This window comes from Castor canadensis, chromosome 2 (assembly GCF_047511655.1).
Source record: "Castor canadensis chromosome 2, mCasCan1.hap1v2, whole genome shotgun sequence".
NCBI classification, from domain to species: domain Eukaryota; kingdom Metazoa; phylum Chordata; class Mammalia; order Rodentia; family Castoridae; genus Castor; species Castor canadensis.
The window spans coordinates 41356979-41378838 of NC_133387.1; the positions used below are offsets into that span (position 1 = coordinate 41356979).

The 21860-nt window shown below is 35.2% G+C and overlaps 1 protein-coding gene across 1 annotated transcript in view; it reads left to right on the forward strand.

Moving 5' to 3' along the window:
* Window positions 1-21860, forward strand: part of Thsd7a (thrombospondin type 1 domain containing 7A) — a 398347-nt gene that overhangs the window by 286077 nt on the left and 90410 nt on the right. Inside the window, exons 7-8 of the mRNA XM_074064652.1 lie at window positions 10513-10707; window positions 19810-20044. Of these exons, the coding sequence (XP_073920753.1) occupies window positions 10513-10707; window positions 19810-20044 (430 nt within the window). The remainder of the gene's footprint in view (window positions 1-10512; window positions 10708-19809; window positions 20045-21860) is intronic.

Consider the following 21860-nt stretch of genomic DNA (forward strand, 5'->3'; position numbering starts at 1 on the left):
ACTTGTCTAGACTCGAAATTCTGTTCAGATTTTACCACTTTCAAAATCTTTTCCTCATAAACTGTCCCGTGCCTAGTAGAACCTCAACAGTCCACAATCTGATCTAAAATTTACACTAAGTTTTTATGTGGCATACATATTTCTAAGTCATTTTGTCTTCTTACTACTCCTGGAATGTTACAAAGCCAAATATGTGTTTATTTAAAATTTTTGTAATTTCCCTATTATGTGATAGACCTCTTTCCTGCACATTGTAGTCTTATAATATCTGTGACACATGTAGAACTGTATTTTCATTTTATTTTTATGAATTTGAAAGAAAAATCAAACAGTAGAAGTACAGAAATAAAGGTGGTAATAATTGTTTTAAGCAAACAAATTTGTAAGTAAAAATTGACTTTTAATCTATGTCTTAAAGGCATCATGGACCATCTTTTCGCAAGCTATGATCCTTGTCTTGTTGCATCAATACTCAGAGCTGGAAAATTGACTTGTTACATTGGGGGCAGATGGTAACATTTCTTAAAATACAACAGATATGAATGCGTGCTTGATCAGGAGAACTACCAGGAGTCATTAGAGGATGTAATGTAGTCACAGCAGTGTGACTGGCATGCTGTTTGGCTGATAATTTTCAGGACAAATTAGCAGTGTGAGAATCCCTCAGAGAGACAATGTGAGGGAACCAAGAAAAAATAGAAAAAAGAAAGCCACTCCAGGAGCTCTCATCGACAATAGCCCATAAGGGACTACTGGGCTAGAACCTACAAGATGTTTTCGTATGGGTAAGGGTGGAGCTGTAGAGGTCACCCTATAAGTTGTATTTCATCACAGAGTAAATGGAGTGCTACTGATGTGGAGCCGTTTATTTACATAAACTGTTACTAGTAACTTAATTAAGCCAATAGATTATAAAAGTAACTATTTTACTGATTGTATTGATTATCTCTTCAAAAAGGACCATGCTATATAATTTCTCTCATTTAGCAGCATAATTTGCCACACTTGGTTCTATAATTTCTGTCATTCAGCTCAGTATAACAGCATCATATTTCCAGAAGAAGCTTGTTTTCTTCTTATCTAGAAGATGCCTGAGAGGTTTTGATGACTGAAAGTAGTTGTGCAAATACACAGCTGTTTAACTCAGTTTCTAAAAGTCAGTGTAAATTATTTAGTGCATAGATAGAAAGGGAGCTAAAGGAGCATTACAGATGCTATGTATCTTGGTGCTTCTCATCTCTGTGAGCTAAATATCCTGTAGTATAACTCTGAGTCAAAATTTTCGATTGAGGGACTAGTTGGGTACTCAGTGGTAGAGTGAGTGCTTAGCATGCTTAATGTTCTAGGCTCAATCCTCAGCACTGAAAAAAGAATTTTTTGATCATGCTCCAAAACATATTTACAGCACAACTCTAAATAATTTTCAAAATAAGGACAATAATTCTTAGTAACCATGGGTATATAAATTAGTACTTTCTAGCATTTCTATATTTCCTCCCAATCTTGACACTGACAAAATTAAAAATGCAAAATTACTGAGTGATCAAGTTTATGCCATAAGTCTAGTGCAGTGGTATTCACCAGTATCTTTTCACAAGTCCTCTTATAAATAAAGTTAAGAAAATATGACTAAGACAGTAAGTAAATTGAAACACAATGGAGTTGTGGATGAAGCAGACACATTCCAACAGTGGTGTGGCTGGGGTGCCAACTCCTCTTCTGACAGGGGTGATGAAGGCAGGCATGGTACTATTATATTGGACACCATTTCTCAAGTATGTATCAGACACTGTGCTAGATACTTGATTTAAAAACTTTCTCATTTAATATGCATAACCATAACATAAAGTAAATGCAAATATTAACTTCTGTTTGAGGGTTAGGAAACTAAATTTTAGAATAGTTAAATAATCTGTGTAAGGGCATATAGTTGGTAAGTTGGACAGACAAAATTTGAACCAGAGCAATTTGACTTTTAGTTATTTAAAAAGGAAATTTGCAGGATATGAAAATTAACATTGTAGATTATTTGAAATTCAAACACTATTAAGAAGAATGATGTCACAAGAGGGAACTATTCAGGAATGAAAATATGAAATAAAAGAATATTGGGAAATAAAAAAGGGTAAAACTTTGTTTAATCTCAAATACTTCCAGAGGTAAGATTATTATTTGAATTTTCTAGAGGTTTTAGATGTTTTCTATACATATAAGTCAGTACTTTTTTGTCACTTAAAATAAAGCAATAGTCTATGACATTCAGGCAGACAAAAGTATAGTAGATAAGGCCATAAAATGAAGTATCAATTCCAGTTAAATGAAGTAAATAAAACACAATTCATTTTATTCCAAAATACTTATCTTTTCAGTTATTCTCATAGAATATTGCACACATAGATAACATACAGTAAAAAATGTGCCATAACAGTTGACATTAAAAGGTGCTTAAGTCATGGGTCCCATGTTGAAACTCACAGAGTTTAAAAAAAAACCCTCAAATGTTTCCTGCCTAAGCCCAAGAGAAACCCTTAACCAGAGTTAAGGAAGTACTTTGCTTACTTCCTAGGCAATTGATATCATGGCTGGCCCAAGCTCAAGGAAACAAGAAAATGCATACTTATGGTTGGATTTTGCCCTAAATTTTCACCATTTATTTACAAGTCATATTATTGACTGCCCTTTGTTAGAATGGGCTGTATCTCAAAAAAATGAAGATAAGGGTTATATTAGTGATTACATTGATTAGGAAGTAGATGATGCTAGAAGAACAAAGGCAACTTTTTATGTCAGAGTCACTTGACCCATTTTGCTGTGGTTTTGAAAGAATGAAAACATGGACAGGGACTTGAGATAACAAAACAAAGGTGACCAGATAAGAAAGCATAATGGTAACACAAAAGACAAGAAGAATTTACATTTGAAGAGTGAAGATTAGTTGAAAATATTTAAAAGTCAATACATAAATGTATAGTTGGAAAAAGAAGAGGTGAAACTAAAAATTACTTTCATATCATTAGATATAAAGGGGCTGCTAAAGTAAGAATTGCAGGGAAGTGAAACTGCGTATTTGAAATTATTACAATGGAGAGATGCTGAAGTCAAATTGGAAGAAACAAAAGGCTCGAATGTTTTTCTGTGCCAGGGTGAGCTAATGGAAAAAAGTACTGGAGAAATCACGTTGGATCAGTGGAATATGCTAAGGACATTGCTGTTCCTGAGTTTGCAATGCTTTCCTCCGTGATTAGGTCATATGTGTATGGAAATTAGTATCCATAGAAGCTGGACACCTCCCTCCTACAGAGACTGGTATAGATCGGGGTGCTGTTTCCTCCTGTGTTATTGGAGAAACTGTGATGCATTTTAGAAACACATCCTTGGGGAAGAATCAATGAGGGGCTGCAGGGAAAATGTGGTACAGAGAAGCCCAGAGGAGAGCATGCAGTGATCTGAAAGACAATATGGATTCAAGATTAAAGAAGTCAGACTCACCACCTGGATGAAAATAGAGAGAATGCAGGGGTTAAAAATGATATGGAAGGTGGGCATGGTAGTATACTTCTGTAATTCCAACTATTCAAGGGAGCTCAAGACCAGTCTCAGCAAAGGTAATACCATTTCAAAAACAAAACAAAACAGAAATCCAAAAAGGGACTGAGGCATAGCTCGAATGGTGAGTGCTTGCTTAGCATATGCAACACCTGGGTTCAATCCCCAGCACAACAAAAAGAAAAAGAAAAAAGAGAAGACTTGGAAACTTTCCATTTAACATGAAGAGATGTTAGTTTCCCTTCCAAAAAGGGAATGAAAAAAGAATTTTAAGGCTCAACTGCTGGGTCTTTTTCAATGAATGTAGAGTGATTTTGGACTTGAATACTCTACAGTTGTTACAGAATTCAGGTAAGGTTATGTGAAAATGGCTTCTAGAAAGATCAAGGCAAATATGAGACTTCATTCTTTCCCCATTTTAGTTCCTTTTTAAAGTTTTAATGCATAATAAATAAGTAAATATGTAAATAAGACTACATTATGACTTTTAAGACTCGTTCTAAAGAATATAAAGACAGCAACAAGTCAGTAATTCTCAGGGTTCCTATAGAGTTTGATAGGTGTGGTAAGAGAAACCAAAATCCCCAGATTACAATATTAAAGACCCCTAAAAAGTGTGCTTTTTGATCTTGGTGTGCCTCTGGTTCCTCTCTGATTTAAGGTCTCCTTTTTGCTTACATACCTTTCAATTCATTTATATCCATGAGTATCAATTTTTTAATGGCTATGCCTTGCACAGAATGCTCCTGTAATACAAGTCAACCATAAAAGCTACACATTTCTATAATTAAAAAGAAATCAGAATAATTCAAGAGGTATCTAGGGAATGATGCTAAAACAACATAGTGCTTTGTATTAACATATAATTAGTATGTTTAATGTATTGCTTTTGCAATTTGATTAAAACTGTAAAGGCTTTGATAAACTATGGTTTATCTTTTATATTTAATTTAAGCTCTAGCACATTTAATGCCATAAGCTCTCAGTGTATATTTTACACAAATAAAAAAATCCATACTAAGATCTCAATTCTCATTTTGTTTACTTCCATGGGCATATTTGTGGATTTTTAGTGTAATTACTTTAAGCAGATGTTCACATCTCTTATTTTGATAATAGGAGACACAGTAGAATGAAAATGGATAGTGTGTAAGAGTTTGTGAAGAGTCTGGTGAAAACAGACAAAACAAGGAGAAATTTGGGGGTTGCTTTAATGATGTCAAAATGCATGTTTCTTTTTTATTAGAATGATGAATTATGAAAGCATTCTTAAAATTACAATTATAAAAGAAGATAAATTATATCTCATTTTGAGTTGACAAAAAATAAACTCAAGTGATTTCATTTTCTATGTCAACTTCTTGCATAAATATCACAAACAACTTTAGAGCATATATGTTTCAGTTAAGGCTTCAAAGTAAGATATACATTGTAAAATGAAGGCAACGGTCCATTTACTTTTTTCTGTGTTATATATTTCATACAAAATATACCTTTCTGCAGGTTTAATTAAATTCTCCAGAGTTTTGTGACGGAAAAAAAGAGCTATGTAAATATAAAGCAATCCTTTGAAATTATTCATGCTATCAAATGTATGGCAAAAAAGATAGTATATTTAATACGCAAAGGTAAGCATGAAACAGATTTGAAATATGATGACATTGTGACTGGAATCTAGCTAAGAAATTGTCTGCAGACAAACTATAGAAGAAAAACAAGTTGCGCTGTCCTGTGCCTGCACCATTGGCAGAACTGCTTCCAGCTTAGGAGTGGTAAGTGGATGTGTCCCCCAGATTAATGGGACACACGCTTGGATAACCAGTTCTCGAGTGACCCAACCATGATGACATCTGCTGGTTGAATATGTCCTAAATGTAGGGCAGTTGATATAAAAAAGTGGAATTTCTGAAGTGCTCGGCAGTGAAATCCCCATTTCTCAGCATAGAAGTGTATAAATTAATCTGATCTTTGGATCTATGCGTGTTTATCTTACATTCATATACACTCTGAAGGAATGCCATGCAACACAATATTTATCTAATCAAAATAAAGTTTATCAATAAAAAACAAGTAGGAGGGAAATGAAAAGGGATGAAATTATTTTCTGTTACTCTAACATGACCTTATATCCAGTATCACTTCTTATATCAAAAGTAAGATAATAGGAAGAGCCTCACGAAGTGGCTGGCGATGACAAGTTGTGGAGTTGCCTATGATAGCCAAGGATGCAAGATTTTTGTTGTTTGTTTGTTCATTCGTTTATTTATTTTGCCTAGCGTTTCCCAGATGACTTATTTCAGAAATGTTGGAGATTTAGTTTAAAAAGAAAAGAGTTCCTAAGGATTCCAATTAGTCAAGTTGATTAAAGTATTTCTTGCAACAAAGTCAAAGATTTGGATGATTCTGCATTTAGAGATGCATTGCGGTTGTTCAATGGCTGTGAGCCAAACATGTAGCCCTGCATGTACCAACAACACATGCTGTTTCTGAGAAAGTGTGTGGCTGGTACCATGCGTCACTTTGTTGAGAAATGACTAGAGTGCCTATTTCTTCACTTGTTTGAAAACAATGACTCATCCATTGTTAACCGCCTTGTTGTCTAGAGTTCTTCCTACCACCAAACCACTTAAAAGATTGATTGGGAATTGGCTAATGTCTCTTCTCCTTTAGCCAAACTGTTACCAGATACCCCTGGTCCTAAGAGCTGGCTCTGAAACTGAACACTTACCCACACTGAGAGAAATGACAGTATATATAGATGAAAAATGAATTTGTTTACACTTTTAACCAAAAGAAATTGTCTCTGTCTTGCCCATAGCAGTGTTATAACTTACAGAAAAGATAAAACAAAAGTCAGGTAATATGCATATATACGTTTAGCTTTAGACCCCAGTTACAAGAATTGGGAGACAGTCTTTCTCCTGGACAAAGGGCCAGGGATTTGGGGGTGGCCCATTTTCACTCTGAGCATGGTATTTCCCAGTGGGAACTGAAGCTGAAAAAGAATTTTTGAAAATGTATTCCAAGTTCTAGGGGCCTGTTACAAAACTTCTGTTTAAGATAAGTAGCTTCAATTTGTTGAGTGTCAATTTCCTTTGAAGTAAGAAAATAGATAGTTGGAGTCCGGTACAGTGGCTCACACCTGTAATCCTTGCTATTTGGGAGGCAGAGATTGTGAGGTTCATGATGCTGGGCCAGCCCAGGCAAAAGTTAGTGAGACCACATTTCAACCAATAAGCTGGGTGTGATAGGATATGCCTGTCATCCCAGTTATGCAACAGGTGTAAACTAGAGTATTGTGTCCAGGCAGGCTGGGGCAAAAGAATGCAAGACTCTATTTGAAAAATAAAACAAAAAGGACTGGGAGTGTAGTTCAAGAGCACCTGCCTGCCAAGTCCCAGGCCCTGAGTTCAAACCCTAATACTGTCAAAAAAAAATGAGGTAATGTTAAAGAATGTGTTTAACATGACTAAAGCTCTGGGTTCAAGCCTCGGTACCAAGAATTAAATAAGCAAATATTAATACCTATGTCCAATTACTATTCTGAGAATTTAAGATGATGTATGCAACATCCAAAGATAGTGTTTGACATATAATGAGTGTTCAGTAACTATTCCATGAACAAGTGTTTTGACCACATAGATGTTAGGAATGCAGAGCTCTCCATAGGAACAGATCCCAGATAAGCTGCTGACACTGGGTTTTGAATCCAGAGGAGTTTGTTTTAAGCAGCTGCCCTGTCATAGGCAGTGAAGTTCTAATCAAATCAGAAGAAAACAAATGCAGAAAAACACTAGAGACATACATGTCTCACATTCCACATGGATACAAACCACCTAGAGATATTTTTTAAACACAGATTATGATTTAATGAGAAGTCCCATTTCCAGCAAACTCAGGTGCTGCCTGTATGGCCTGACCCCTGAAGATGTGTTTAGCAAGATCCTAGAGAATTCAAAGGCATGACAATTTAGGAAAAACAGTACTTGAATCCAAATATAGTACTTGGTCCAATGCCTAGACCAACATTCTGTTTCCTGGCACAACAACCTAAAATTTATTTGTTAATTTATTTTATTTACTTTTCTATTGGTGATACAGGAGTTTGAACTCAGGGTTTCACACTTGTTAGGCAAGCATACTACCACTTGAGCCATTCCTTTAACTCTTTCTGCTTTACGTTATTTTTCAGTTATGGTCTCATGTTTTTGCCTGGGTCAGGCCTTAGACCATGATCTTTCTGCCTATGCCTTCCATGTATCTGGAACTACAGCAGTGAATCACTATGGAGAGCTTTTTATTGACATGGGGTCTTGCTAACTTTTTGCCCAGACTGTCCTTAAACTGCAATCCTCCTTATTTATGCCTCTCAAGTAGTTCCTTTGTTCATTTAACAACAGCAACAAAACTGATTTACTGCCTACTTCACATCAGGCAGAGATCTAGGTTCTAAGTGTAAAGTAAAGAAAGTAAAGTGAAGAAGGTAAAGTGGTAGGGTGAGACAATAAACTTGTAACTAATTGGAATAGGTTCTAGTTGTGATTAGCTATGATGAAAATAAGCTAGTACTGTGGAAATATATTTGATCAATGAAGACTGCTTTTCAGAAGCAGAAAATTGAACTGAAACCTGAATGTTGAGGACCATCTGCTGTATAGAAAGATGTAACATTTTCATACAAAAGGGAGAAAGTACAAAATTCCTTAGCAGTGAGCTTTGTTGGTAGAAGGAAAGGGAAAAAAGCTAATGACTAGAAAGGAGTGCCTAATGTGAGTATGAGACAGTTTTGACCAAGAGATCAGAGAGCTAGAGAGAGACAAACAGCTCATACCGGCAAATGACTCCAAAAGTCACCAGGAAAGCCTCAGAAGTTGGATCTGACATAGTCTGAACAGCACCAGTGAGGATTCAGGTATGCTTTCTGGTGAAGGAACATGCCTACAAGAAAGTACACCTGCCTAGGCAAAGCAAGATGAGAAAGGACTAATGTGAGAGAAGAGGAACTTGAAAAGCAAGGAAGACCAAAATTATAAGTCCCTCTGGTTTACACTTCAACAAATCCTCCATCACACTATGCATCCTAATCTGACAGCACACTTGTGGCAAACTCAATTGCTGCAGAATAAGTTAAATATTTCTGAGTAGAAGTGATTGGGTAACTTACTAGATAAGAAATAAAACCGTAACTCTTGTTAACTAGAGGTTGCAGTCCCAAACTACTTTCCACACAATATTGGAAACAAAAATGAGAAAGGTAAATCCTACAATAAAAAGACAGCAGTGAAGGAAAGAAGATTCATTCAAAGCCTCCTTGCACTAAGAAAAAGCCTAGTTAAAAACAGTCATATTATTATGTAAATCATAAAATATGAAATGCTTTATACAATCATGATTTTGTTCTATTTACCTACTTATATATCTATCTCTCATACTGTTTTACTGTGATATACATCAAACACCAGAGTTAATGCAAACAGAATTTGAGAGATTCCAGAGATCAGACCCAGTCAGAGATCAATTCTGAACAATGACTCAATGACTGTTGACTCAATTGTAATTTGAGTCCACATACTAGTGTGGAAGTCTAATGATTTAAGACCTTGCAAACTAGCAGCTATTAACACATAAGTGCATTTCAATTGACTTCTGATTTTCTCTAATGATGAAAGGTCTGCATAGTAGTAGCTATTAACATTTTAGAGCATTTCCAATTGATTTCTGATCCTCTGTCTTGTTTTTGAAATATATGGATAAAGGAGTGGGTATTAAATCATTGCTCCTAACCCATCAGTGAGAAATAACTTGGAGTTACTTGCCGAAGAGTTAAAAAGAATGGCACAGTCAGTAACCTTTCTCCTCTGAACACTTAATGTAAAGACCACAATTTTTTTATGTTCATCCAGAATTATGCTTATATTCAATGGAAAAATAGTAGAATAATTTTTGCCTTCTTGTAGTGTATATTGTTTCATTCTGTTCCAGTGACCTCTTCAGCACACTATGTTAACTAACTAAGCAAATAGAGTTCGGACTTTTTATCACTTTTCCTCATTTTTCAGCTAGTTATTCATAATTCTTTTGATTACCTTCAGCATTTATTAACAGCAACAACATTTTCTTTTTCATATGCCTTTTTATTTCTCATTTACTGGACCCACTAAAGTAGTGTCAGTTTTTTCCTAATCTCTAGAGCTTCAGGGCAAATGAAGAGAGTGGAGTGAGATGAGACCAGGAAGGAACAAGAGCCAGGTTAAGTGAAGTCTTATAAACATTTAAGAAATTTGGTCATTATCTGAGAAGCTATAGGATACTGTTGATGACTTTTAAGCACTGAAGTGACACAATCTTATTTCTGTCTATGGTTGTCTTGTCTTCTTTTCCTCTTCTCCATGTGACCACCTTAAGTTTAAGCACTGCTTTGTATTGCTATCTTATCATTTACATTTCCTGGCTATTTCCATTAAACAAACTATATTTTTTAATAAAAGAAAGGGGTGGCCACTTGTACAAAAATATCTTTGTTGGGAAACACAAGCACATCTATAAAGATAGCCCTGAGGTGGTTCATAAAAGCATGTTTATTTGTAAATCATGCTTCATCAATGAAGAAGTAAAAGAGGGGAACATCTTTTAGATACACTCTTTTATTACAACTTGATATTATATTTGTAAAAATCATGCATAGACAGGTATGCATAGAATAAAAATAGTTTCAGCAATATGTTTGATCTATATATTTGTGCTTTTGATAATAAAAGAAGCCTCATTTATTTAGGGATGTGGAGGTTAGGGGGTTTCTGGTGTTCTTTTAACATCTGGCAATGGTAGCATTCCTTCTTTTGAACTTATTTTCAATTAAGAACAAAAGAGAAGTCATCTAACTTATGAGGGTATCCCTCTGGTTTCAGTTGCCCATTTTACATGAATCTAACAGTGAAAGACTGTTGGTGGTTATGTCTTTCCCAGGAGAAGAAGTGAACAGACAGCTATGCAGAGATGCCATCTTCCCTATTCCTGTGGCCTGTGATGCCCCATGTCCAAAGGACTGTGTGCTTACTGCATGGTCCTCATGGTCCTCCTGCTCACACACCTGCTCAGGGAAAACCACAGAAGGGAAACAGATACGAGCACGCTCCATCCTGGCCTATTCAGGTGATGAAGGTAAGGCCACCAGCTTCAGAAGCACTTAGGTTCCTTTGGGAAATTGGCAACATTTATTTTTACTTTGTGTAGCCTGAATAAGGTGATACTCTATGAAATTAACTAATAGAAATACAACAATCAAAGGACATTTAATATCTGTTGATGTGATGGGCAGTTTGATTCTGTTCTGTTTAATTTTAAGATGAAAGATCTTGAAATGGATCTTTAGTAAAGGAGGAAAGACTTAAAAATAAAACCATTTTATCTTTTTCCATTCTCCTAGTAATTCAAGCTCTTCTCCCTCTAAAATCTTAAACCTGTGGGGGGAAAAAAATCTGAAAATAGCTCCCCAAATTTGAGACATTTCACTGATTTTTTTTCCTCTGTTTTAGCAGTAAGTTTTACCCTTTGAAATCACATTCTAACATCTCATAAAATAGCCATATATGTTCAATAAGAAAATTTATTTTACATCAACACCAGCATGGCTATAACTTGTATGAAATTTACATGCATTTTCTACCATTAATGTTTGTGAACACAGGCTCTGAGATCCACAGGTCTTATACATTGATTATGTTCACTTTTAAAATATGTTGCTTTTAAATCACTTCACCCTATTGGGTGAATAAAGCAAGTTTGTCACATATTCAAACTTCACCTGCAAGTCTTATTGCCAAGAAATACAAGGCTCTTAGTAGTTGTCTCTCAGGTTAATATCCAAATGCCAATTTTGCCTTTGTATTGCTGTGTGAGATAATGTAACAGTTGTCATTCTGGGAAAAAAGCACAGGAGTAAAGAAAACATAGAAGTAAATCAAACTCTTTCACAGGCATATTCAGTCTCAGGAATATAGATACAGTATTGAAATATTATCAAGCTAACTATCCCTTCTCTTTTTTACATTTATCACTGATAAACAATGATTTCTATTTGTACTGAGCATTCTATTAACCCCCACATATAAATCAATTTCAAGGGAATTCCTCTGTTAATGAAGTACTTTAGTAATAAGTACCTGATATTATTCTGATTTAACCAAACTTACTGCTTGTGTATGAAATAACTGTGCAAACATGTGACCTTAAACATGAGTGTTTTCATGAGCAAAAAAATTTACATGTAAAAATTGTCAGAGTATGGGAAATTTTAGAATCTTCTTCCTAAGATCCAAAAATGTTTTCCTGTTACCTTAATATAAATATAACTTCTTGTTACAAAAAGTTTCTATTAGCCTGGGGTCTGTGGCTCACACCTGTATCCTAGCTACTTTGGTGGCTGAAATCAGGAGGATTGAGGTTGGAAGCCAGCCTGGCCAAATAGTTCATGAGACCCCCTGCCATCGCCAAAAAATAAAAACATAAAAAGCAAATGGACTGGGACTGGAGGTTTGGCTCAAGCGGTAGAGTGCCTGCTTTGCAACTGTGAAGCCCTGAGTTCAAAACCCCAGTCCCACACACACACATACACAAAATAGAAACTTTTAGAAAGAAAATTAAGTTTCTTGTGTTGTAAAACAATAACTTTATCCTCGTATAGATTATATTCAGACTTCAAACTCTATCAGCTCAGATTATGTCTTACACTTCATTAAAATTAGATCTGTGTTCACCCTGCCTCCTGTAAATCCATTATACTCTGCAGACACTTGCTGTATGACTAGTAATGAGTGACTTTTCACCCCTGGGTTTCATGGCAAGGATTTTGCTATGCTTGCAAAAACTCGACGGATCGTTATTTCTGTAGACACGATGCTTCACACTAAAAGGTCATGAAATGTTTTAAAGGAAGAAATTTGTAATTGCCCTTTGATATGTATCACTCACTCAATTTGAAAGGGTAGGACTTTGATAACTTTTAATTACATCTAGTAGCTGCATCATACTCAAGTAATGCTGGAAAATTACAGATGTTTATGCAATAAATCATAAGGGCATATATTCAAAACGTAATTTTAAATAGAAACCATGGTGGAAGCTATGTCAGTACAGAATGAGCTATGCGTTTTCATTAAAAATGTTTACAAAAAGTGGTATAATTGTATCAAATATTTAATGAGAATTTATTTCTCAAAACATTTATTGAATATCTATTACTTGCTGGACATTGAAAAATATTTTTTTCTTACTTGAAATAAGCTGTTTTTTGAATGAGTTAAGAACTACATCTGCAAGAAATTTTCAATTTTGTTTTCCTGTGAATTAGATAGCACTTCACTATTTCACACAAAATTGGATAATTTTTCCTCAAAATTAGTGCTTTTTGAATGTCATAAATGTTCTTAGTTCTCAATAGATCGGAAAATTATGGTGATAACTTTAAAGGAAAATGCCACAGTAGGAAAATGACATGTGAAGTGTTTAGACATGAAATTATACATTTTTCTGATGTGCTAACTTAGAGGACAAGTCCATGTGCAAAGCACATTTGGATTTACAAAATAAATGTTGCAACCTGTTCTTCCCTTATCTTTGGTCAAATGTCATCAGGACATTCAGCAGTGTGAAGATTCAGAGCCAGGCAGAGGTGTGGAAAGTTTCTATAACATGAAATGGTTACTGTAGGGTGTCAGAGCACAAGTATGGTAAAGCGTGCACCTGTGGATGCAGCAATGTAGATGGCAGGGGCAGACAGATACAGAAGTAAATATAAACATGTGTGAATATGTAGATATAGTTATATAGCATTATGTACCTATCAAGTAGTATTTGCCATATTCACTGAAAAGACATGAAACAGCAAGATTCCAACAGCACTAAGTGCATATGGCACTCAGATCTTGGTGTGTGTGTGTGTGTGTGTGCACTTGCACATGCTGGGGATAGATTCAGGGATTTGTGCATGCTAAGCATGTGCTCTACCACTCCCAGATCTTGATTTCTAAGACCATTCTCCAGTAAAAGAAAGCAGTGTTGGTATCCTAGACCAGAGGGGGACCTGAGGCCAGGGACTCCCAAAGAGCTAGGCCCAGCCCCTTGCCCAAAATCAAATAGAAAAAAAAGTAATGATGAAGTAGGAAAAGGAGTTTTAATCAGTATAGCTTATGCCAGGAAGACCTGGGGACTAGCAGGCATCCTCAGTCCTATTTTGGGGGCTACTGACATGAGCTTCAGGTTTAAATGGGAATAATTTGCACAGAGAGCAAGAGGTATGCATAATTAAAGGGTTTTGGTCAAACTGTAGTCTGGTTATCATTGTCTCTTGTCTGGTTCTATGAGGACCAGACAGCTATAGCTTAAGGGAAAAATTTGGTTCCATTAGCTTAAGGGGAAAATTCGTTTCCATTCTAGAATAATTGCTCCTATGTTTAGGAGGATAGTCTCAGTTAAGGTCATAGGGTAATTGCTTCTGCTTAAGGAGCGAGAGTCCCATCCTGGAGTGATATGTATATAAGGAATCTTCCTAGAATCTTGAAAATATAGCTACTCTTTTCTTGGTGCCTTCAGTCTTAAAGAGGGTCAACAGAAGTTAGGTAAATTTGGTGCCAATTAACCTTGTATTATCAGTTTTTAGGCAGACACTCCTTAAGTGATTAATATGGGCGAAGAGCTGAGCAGGAATCTGGCCCAAAGGTTAGAGTAGCAAAAGGAGACAGATTCAGAATGGAGGAGAGATACTTAGCTTGCTTTTAGTTATCCACTGGGCATCCGCAGACCCAAGCGAGGAATCAATGCATTTAGCAAAAGCAACTTCTAAGACCCTGTTATAGGACTGTGACTCCTTGGAGAAATGGCTGCTTCCAGAGCCGGGGTAGAAAAATGTGCTAGAAAGTAAAGAAAAAGAGAATGTGTCAAAAGCCCACAGAAGCATAAGCCAGCTTGAAAAGTCTCCCACTGGTCGTATTTGCAAACTATGTGAATACCAAAATAACAACGATCCTAACAAATCATAAGCCATTAAATAAGAAGACGTGAATTCATTTGAATTAATTAGTTAATTAATTAATTTAAGTTTGATGAAGAGCATTATATTTACATAGTCTCAAGTATCTTCATTTTGGAAAACTGTGACAGACAACACTTAGTCTTAATCCAGTGATCAATGTTAGCATCATCAGTAATGGAGCAAATCAAAATCTTGTCCTCAATGCAATACAATGAGAACAAGACATTACTTCCATGGTATTCTGCAAAAAAATCCATATTTAGAATCTTACCAGAAAAAAAAAACAGACAAACCTGACTGAAATATGACCTATAATCTTCCAAAGTGTCTAAAGTATAAAAATTAAAGAAAGACAATGATTGAAAGGGACTAATAATGAACAGGAGACCTAAATGTGACACTTGATTCTAAGCTAAATCCTTGTGTTATGAACTATCTTTTGGAACAGCTGGCAGACTTGAATGGGGCCTGAGGAGAGATAGTAATAATTAATCGTGTGGATAACCTGATTTCCTGATTTTAAATATTGAATGTGTTTATGTGTAGGAGAATGCCTTTGTTATAGGAAATACACACTAAAATATTTAAGGTAATGAGCATCATTTCATCAACTTATTCTACATGGTTCAGGAAAAAATATTAGTACTTGTATATATTAATTAATACTATCATATATTAATATTAGTATAATTCAGATATTAGTTCAAAATTTTCTGAAAAAGAAAATAATAGAATGAATTGATATAAAATTACTTTCTACACCATCTTGAGTATCATTATTTAACCTAGTATTAGGCATAGACAAAAATAGTCATAAAGTGCTTCTTACTGAATTTTCATTGGGAAAGCAAATTACAATTTGTAGCAACTAGAGTGAAAATACTGGAGAAGACAAAAGTAATTCTTTATATATATAAAAGCCTTTGTGTGTGTGCATATGTGTATATGTTTGTGTGTGTGTGTGTGTGTGTGTGTGTGTGTGTCTGTTACTTTCTACTTTTTCTGGTTAAATAAAATTTGCAATTTTCCCTTGAGGTAAGAATCTTCCTTGTATTGAGTAAACTATAGTATTTATCCCAAAAGTTACTTTAAGGTTATGCTAGGAAGTTCTAAAAGGAAGCAATTTTTATACTTAAATTTGGCATGTGTTTAATATGAGTGGTATGTTGAATATAACCCAATATTAAAAATTGATTTTAGGTTTTTAGCCTTCTTGATAATTGAACCCCTCAACAAATTTCATTTAAAAAGGAAAAACTTGTTCAAAATAACAACTTCCATTAATTCTCATCATATAATTACAAAGTGAGAGAAGGTTTATTTTTGCAAAGTTCAGAATGACCTGGTGTATAACTTCAGCTGCCAAATACCAATATGCCTTTATGCACAGAAAGAATGGATGCAGATTGAAGTAGAACTGTGCCAACTTTTCCTCAAATAATTAGTCATCTTCAAAAATCATTTTATAATACAAATGATGGAGGAGATTAATATTTATATTTTAACATAATTTAATTTTTACAGCTAACTAATTTTAATTCTAAGAATCAGGAATGATTCATATTTCCTAGAGGAATTCGAGGAACCCAGGATCCAGTATGTATATATGTGTGAGTGTATGTATATATATATATATGTATAATTCTGATTTCTAAAAAAATACTAGCACTTCCCATTCTTCCACTACTGACCTTGAAAGGGGAACTCTATTTCAGTATGTCCCTACAAGTCTCCCACCCAGGACTTATATAAGCTACACAGTGGGAAGTCTTCTACCTCTATCTGCAAGGAGAAAAGGAGAAATGGGGCTATGTGGCAGCAGAATCCCCTGCATGCTCTGAAGCTAATGCTGTGATTCACTTCTCCCAAAGTACCTTGCCAAGGTGCATTTCACCCAGCATGGCCTACTACCAAAAGGATTTGGCTACAGCAACAAGCAATGTTACAAGCACTTCATAGCCTCTTCATAATGTATGCCCAGTCCCCTTCCTTATCCTTGTTGCCAGTGACTTTGCTGCGTGAACTCCATACTCTAAATGACTGCATCAATATTGGTAATTCCCAAAGTCATACCTGCTGGCATGCCTTTGCTTTTATTTATCTTTTCTTCTGCTAAGGTAAAATTCTCCTTTCCTTCTCTTCCTTCTCAGAACTCTGCTTCTCAAAATTTAAAACTTATCTCCATATGTCCTTCTACCTAAGATATTTTTCATTCTCCAAAAAGTAATGGAACCTTCTCTCCATGCTAATTATACTAATTGCCTTTCTTACATAATTATTATATTCCATGTAGAATCATACTTATTTATGTGTTTGTCTTACCCATCACCCATTACTCTTCCAACCATATTATAATATCATTTAGAGAAGCCAAAGCTATTACTAACCCCTCTGGGTCACTTGAAGCATCCAGATAAACACTACACATTACACTCAATACCTGTATACTGAGTACTTGTTCAGAAGAATGTTCTTTTTAAAAATCTATCACAATCAACTATAAGGACACCAATGCCAGAACCAGCAACACCATAGCTTTGATGAAATGCATCCTAACAAATATTTTATGGGGTTGAAATGGGATGGAAAAGTCATCCTTTCATTTCTAAGAGAGGAGTTTTACATAATAGTTATTAATTTATATGAACATAGAAGTTTACTTATATAATAGAATTTTAAATCCTTCTCTTTGATGGAATGATAGAAAATCTAAATAGTAGTATTGATACAAAGCTTATATTTTGTATGTAGAAGGATTTAAAAAAATAATACACTTATTGCTAATTTTGTCATAGGTCAAATTTTATAATTTCCCCAGGACTACAGAAATATTACCAGAGGTCTGGAATTAGATCTTCCCATAAATAATAGATACATTCAATATTATATTTATCAATTTTTCTGTCATAAAATTATTCCCCAAACAACAGGACAATGCTAGAATGACTTATTACTCAAGACCACACTTTCAAGGAAGCCATATTGTTGTTATATTTGAGACCACATAAGGGCTTATCTGTGCAAGGATACTGACATCAGATCCAAACTGCTGCTGTAGCTTTACTGTGAATTAGGGCAAGAAAACAAATAGCCTTTCTGTCTCTAAACTTAACAGTTCTCTTGCAGTTCCTTGACATATTATGCTGATGTTGTGGAAGTTTTTCTTATCATTTTCCCCCAAAGCCAACCAGTCAATTCCAATGTCAAAAACAATACAGAGTTTTAAAATGAAATTTTAAATAGCTTATACTGACAGTGAAAGTAGTGTAGGGAAAGGAATATGCTTTGTGTAAATCAATAATTTTAGCCTTAAGTATAAAAGAAATGTTAAAATAATTACATATATATAAAATCTATAATTAATGGGTGTTTGAGAGTTAAGATTAAATAAACCCAGCATCTCAGGGAATTGAAAATAGGAGCACTCACTTACTTCTTCCCAATCCAATTAGCGTGTTTTAGGACTCTTTTCTCTTCAAATCCTGAACTTCTTTGTGAGACTGCCAGGGTCATCAAGCTGTATGGTGGAAGTTAGGATATACACTGTGACAGATGTTTTCATTTTCATGAAGCAGGAAACGTTAATGAAATAGTGCTTAGTGCAAGTTATTCTGATGTTGAGACCAACTCAACACTGCAAAAATGATTCTAAATTGATATTAAGTTGTCATGTAAACTTCCAATTGACATTTTTGCTGAATAGAGGGGTGTCCTTAAACCTAAGAGATTTATGGGTGTGTCCACAGGCATCAGATTGTCAATAAAATGATCAACAAGTTCTTACCTTTAACAATGTAAGTCTTTATTTTCATAATTGGCAACAGAAATAGCACAGTTGCAAGAAAATGGGATCTTCAATTCCCTCTAATTATAGTAGTCACGCCATTTGGGCTGATCCACTTAATATGTTTTAACTCATATCAGTTATGGGCACAAAATGAGGCCCCACTTATAAAGAACTTACAGTGGAGCTAACATGTAAAAAGGAGTTCAAGAATGATAACTCCCACACTGTATTCTATCGATTAAAAATGCACGTCTTGCCCTCTAACAACCCTAGAGTTATTTCATCTTACATTGTATACATTTTTAAATCATTGTGGCCAACCAACAGTTATGATATAGTTATCATTGCTTGTATATATGAACTTTATTGTTCTTGCTGGAAATACCAATCTGCACCTCGAAAACTAGGCGATCAAAAGCAGCTGAAAGCCATTCAAGGAAGGAAGATACATTCTAGTCGCTTGCTTAAGATTTTCATTGGCACCTTCTGGAGAAATTAAGATTGCAACAGAATCAAAACCTGTAGACAAATACCAGTATTCAGAAACATAATTCTGGAAATAAAGAAGAATTCTTTCATAAAAAATCTTGTATCACCAACATCTTTCATGTCACAGATGAAGGTATTATGTAGGAGAACACAAACTTCCATGACTGAATTAAAAACTGACTCAAAGATTTGAACTCTGAAGACACAGAACTTTTGGAATAGTTTTCCTTTAATGTATGCAAAGAGTGACATTTTTAAAAAAACATGTAATTAAATCACAGAAAGCTATCTCAAACTTACAAACAATTGGAATTGAGCAAAAAGCATTATATGATTGCTTAAATTGCAACTATTTCTTTTTCTTTAGGACACACAAAGTGATGGTGCATTACACAGCCAATGACATCCTAGATCTGAAGAAATGTCATATTATCATTACTCAGTGGCTTTTCCAATAATGCTGGAAGATCATAAAGTAGTCATTCAATGTTAACATTCCTGTTTCTAATTGTTCTAAAACCTAATACATTAAATTAAGCAGTATTTAAAAGCCTGTAATTAAGACTGGCAATTTTGGGGAAAATATTTTAAAACATACTCAATTTCCTTCATCCAGAGTCTAATGTGCCTGTTTCTTCTGGTTAGCAACCACATGGGCTTCATTGAACTCCGTGTTCAATTTCTCCAGAAAAATAGAAATGGACTCCCTTTAAGGTCCTACGTATTCTTCAAAATCAAGTGTTATATATATCACATGGTATGCATTTTAAGTTAGCTCATGCCACCTCAGGTAAGATTAATATGTAATTTGCCTTCTTAGCAGTGTGCTTATAACATACTGCGTACTCAGTAACTGGTAGGTATCATTGCTGTTAACCGTGTTAATGCCAAGGAACAGAGACTGGTAAGGTTACTATTGACTCTATTTCTAATGAGCTATCATTGTCCATTTTTACAGGTGGAATTCACTGTCCCAACAGCACTGCTTTGCAAGAGGTGCGCAGCTGTAATGAGCATCCTTGTACTGTGTACCACTGGCAAACTGGTCCCTGGGGCCAGTGCATTGAGGACACCTCAGTGTTGTCCTTCAACACGACTACAACTTGGAATGGAGAGACCTCGTGCTCTGTTGGCATGCAGACACGAAAAGTCATCTGTGTGCGCGTCAACGTGGGCCAAGTAGGACCCAAAAAGTAAGGACTTCAGAATGACAACAGTAAATCCTGTGGTCAGCCATGCAGAGGATTGGCTCAGGCTTTACTTGCTTCATGAAATGGAGCATTTTGATGCTTGTCATACCTGTCTTCAAGAGTAAGATTTGTTTGTTTTGAATGTCAGCTGCTGAGCCATAAATTCTATAGAAATTTTTCTATCTGGTACCCAGTTTCTGTTTTATGGTAGCACTCTGCTTTTATTAAGCTGGTGAGACAGTGAAAGAAGTGCCTGCTCCAGGCCTGACTGATCAATAACAACAGTATACAGTCCTAACACTGCATGTCATCCATGACCTGTACATCCGTAGGCTGCACAGGCTGCCAATCTACTTTAATTGGATAATTGTCCTCTATAATCTGCCTTTCATTTCCTCTAGAAAATAATATATCAAAAATACTGAAGATAATCTTACATCTTTCAGTGGTTAAAAATGAGTAAGTCATTTACTCAAGAGAGAGCCTTGGGATAGGATGTGTATTATGATAAGTGTAAAAGCTATCAGTGTCTCATGGTGGCTAAGAATACTGTAATAACAAGGCAAACTAGTTGCTAGAGGGGAGGACAAAGAACCAGAGAGCTGACATACTACATGTGCCTTTTGAGGAAAAAAAAAGTAGTGGCATCACTGGAACTCGGGTGATCAGTTCCTAAGGAATATTAATAAATCAAATAAAAACATATACTCCTTTGAAGGGAGAATAACCTATTTTACTTTTTGAAACTTAGATAACATAATCACAATGTTTTTTTAAAAAATTCAAATTGTCTTAGACATGTGGAACCTAAAAATTGAAGCCACCCAGCTTTTGCATGGATGTAAATGAGGTCTCATATAAGCCAAGTGGCCAAATATTGCATGATATTAAGCTTCCTACCTAATTCTGGCATTGCTTTTCAAAGTCTAATGAAAGTAGTTAATGAGAAAAAATATTAATGTACTCAATAAATGTTAAAATTGTTACTTTTTTCTTAAGAATTAAAGATACTTCTTAGGGATCCAAGGAAATAAGAATAATTTATCTGATGCCTGGAAAACTCCAGGGAGATAAATAAAATCACATTCTGACTTATTTTTGTTTGACCAGGGTTCCAGATATTAGAGATATTTAGCCCCACACTTTGTAAGTATCATTTGAAATTTGAAAACATATTAAAATATATGCCAAAAGACATTTGAATAAATTGAGAAAACATTCCAAATGCTGAATGGGCAGCCCCAAACCAATGTTTTTAAAAAAATTATGCTAAGGTTGTGATGAATCTGACCTGAGAAATCAATGTGCAGTGAATTGCCGTTCAGTGGTGGTGACAGCAAAAGTGAAAGTCGCCAGTCCTGAAGGGTCCTGGTTCTTGCTGAAATGAGAACAGAGATAGAAATATTCACTAGAGAGGTTCACGACCAGCCCCTCATGGTGCAGGATGAGAGTTTATACTGATGTTAAAAAGAAAAGAGAGAGAGAGAACCTCACTCTTTTACCTGTTTTACAGTTAATCACATTTCAATCACTTTGCTGGTGACACTTTCCTCACACATATTATAAAATATTTTTGCTGGGTGATGGCTGTACATGTGTACAAGCTTACATGTGAACACACCCTGCTGGATTTAACGTTATTAAATCATTTGGTAGGAAGGGTATCCTAAAACCCCATGTCAGGCCACCACAATAATCTATTAAACATTTGCTTTGCCTTTGCAGTTTTTATTCAATGACCTGGATACATCTATAGATTTACTAAGTCAAATGGATTTACTTGCCCTTTAAAATTCTGGAACATTCAGCCAAGTACTGT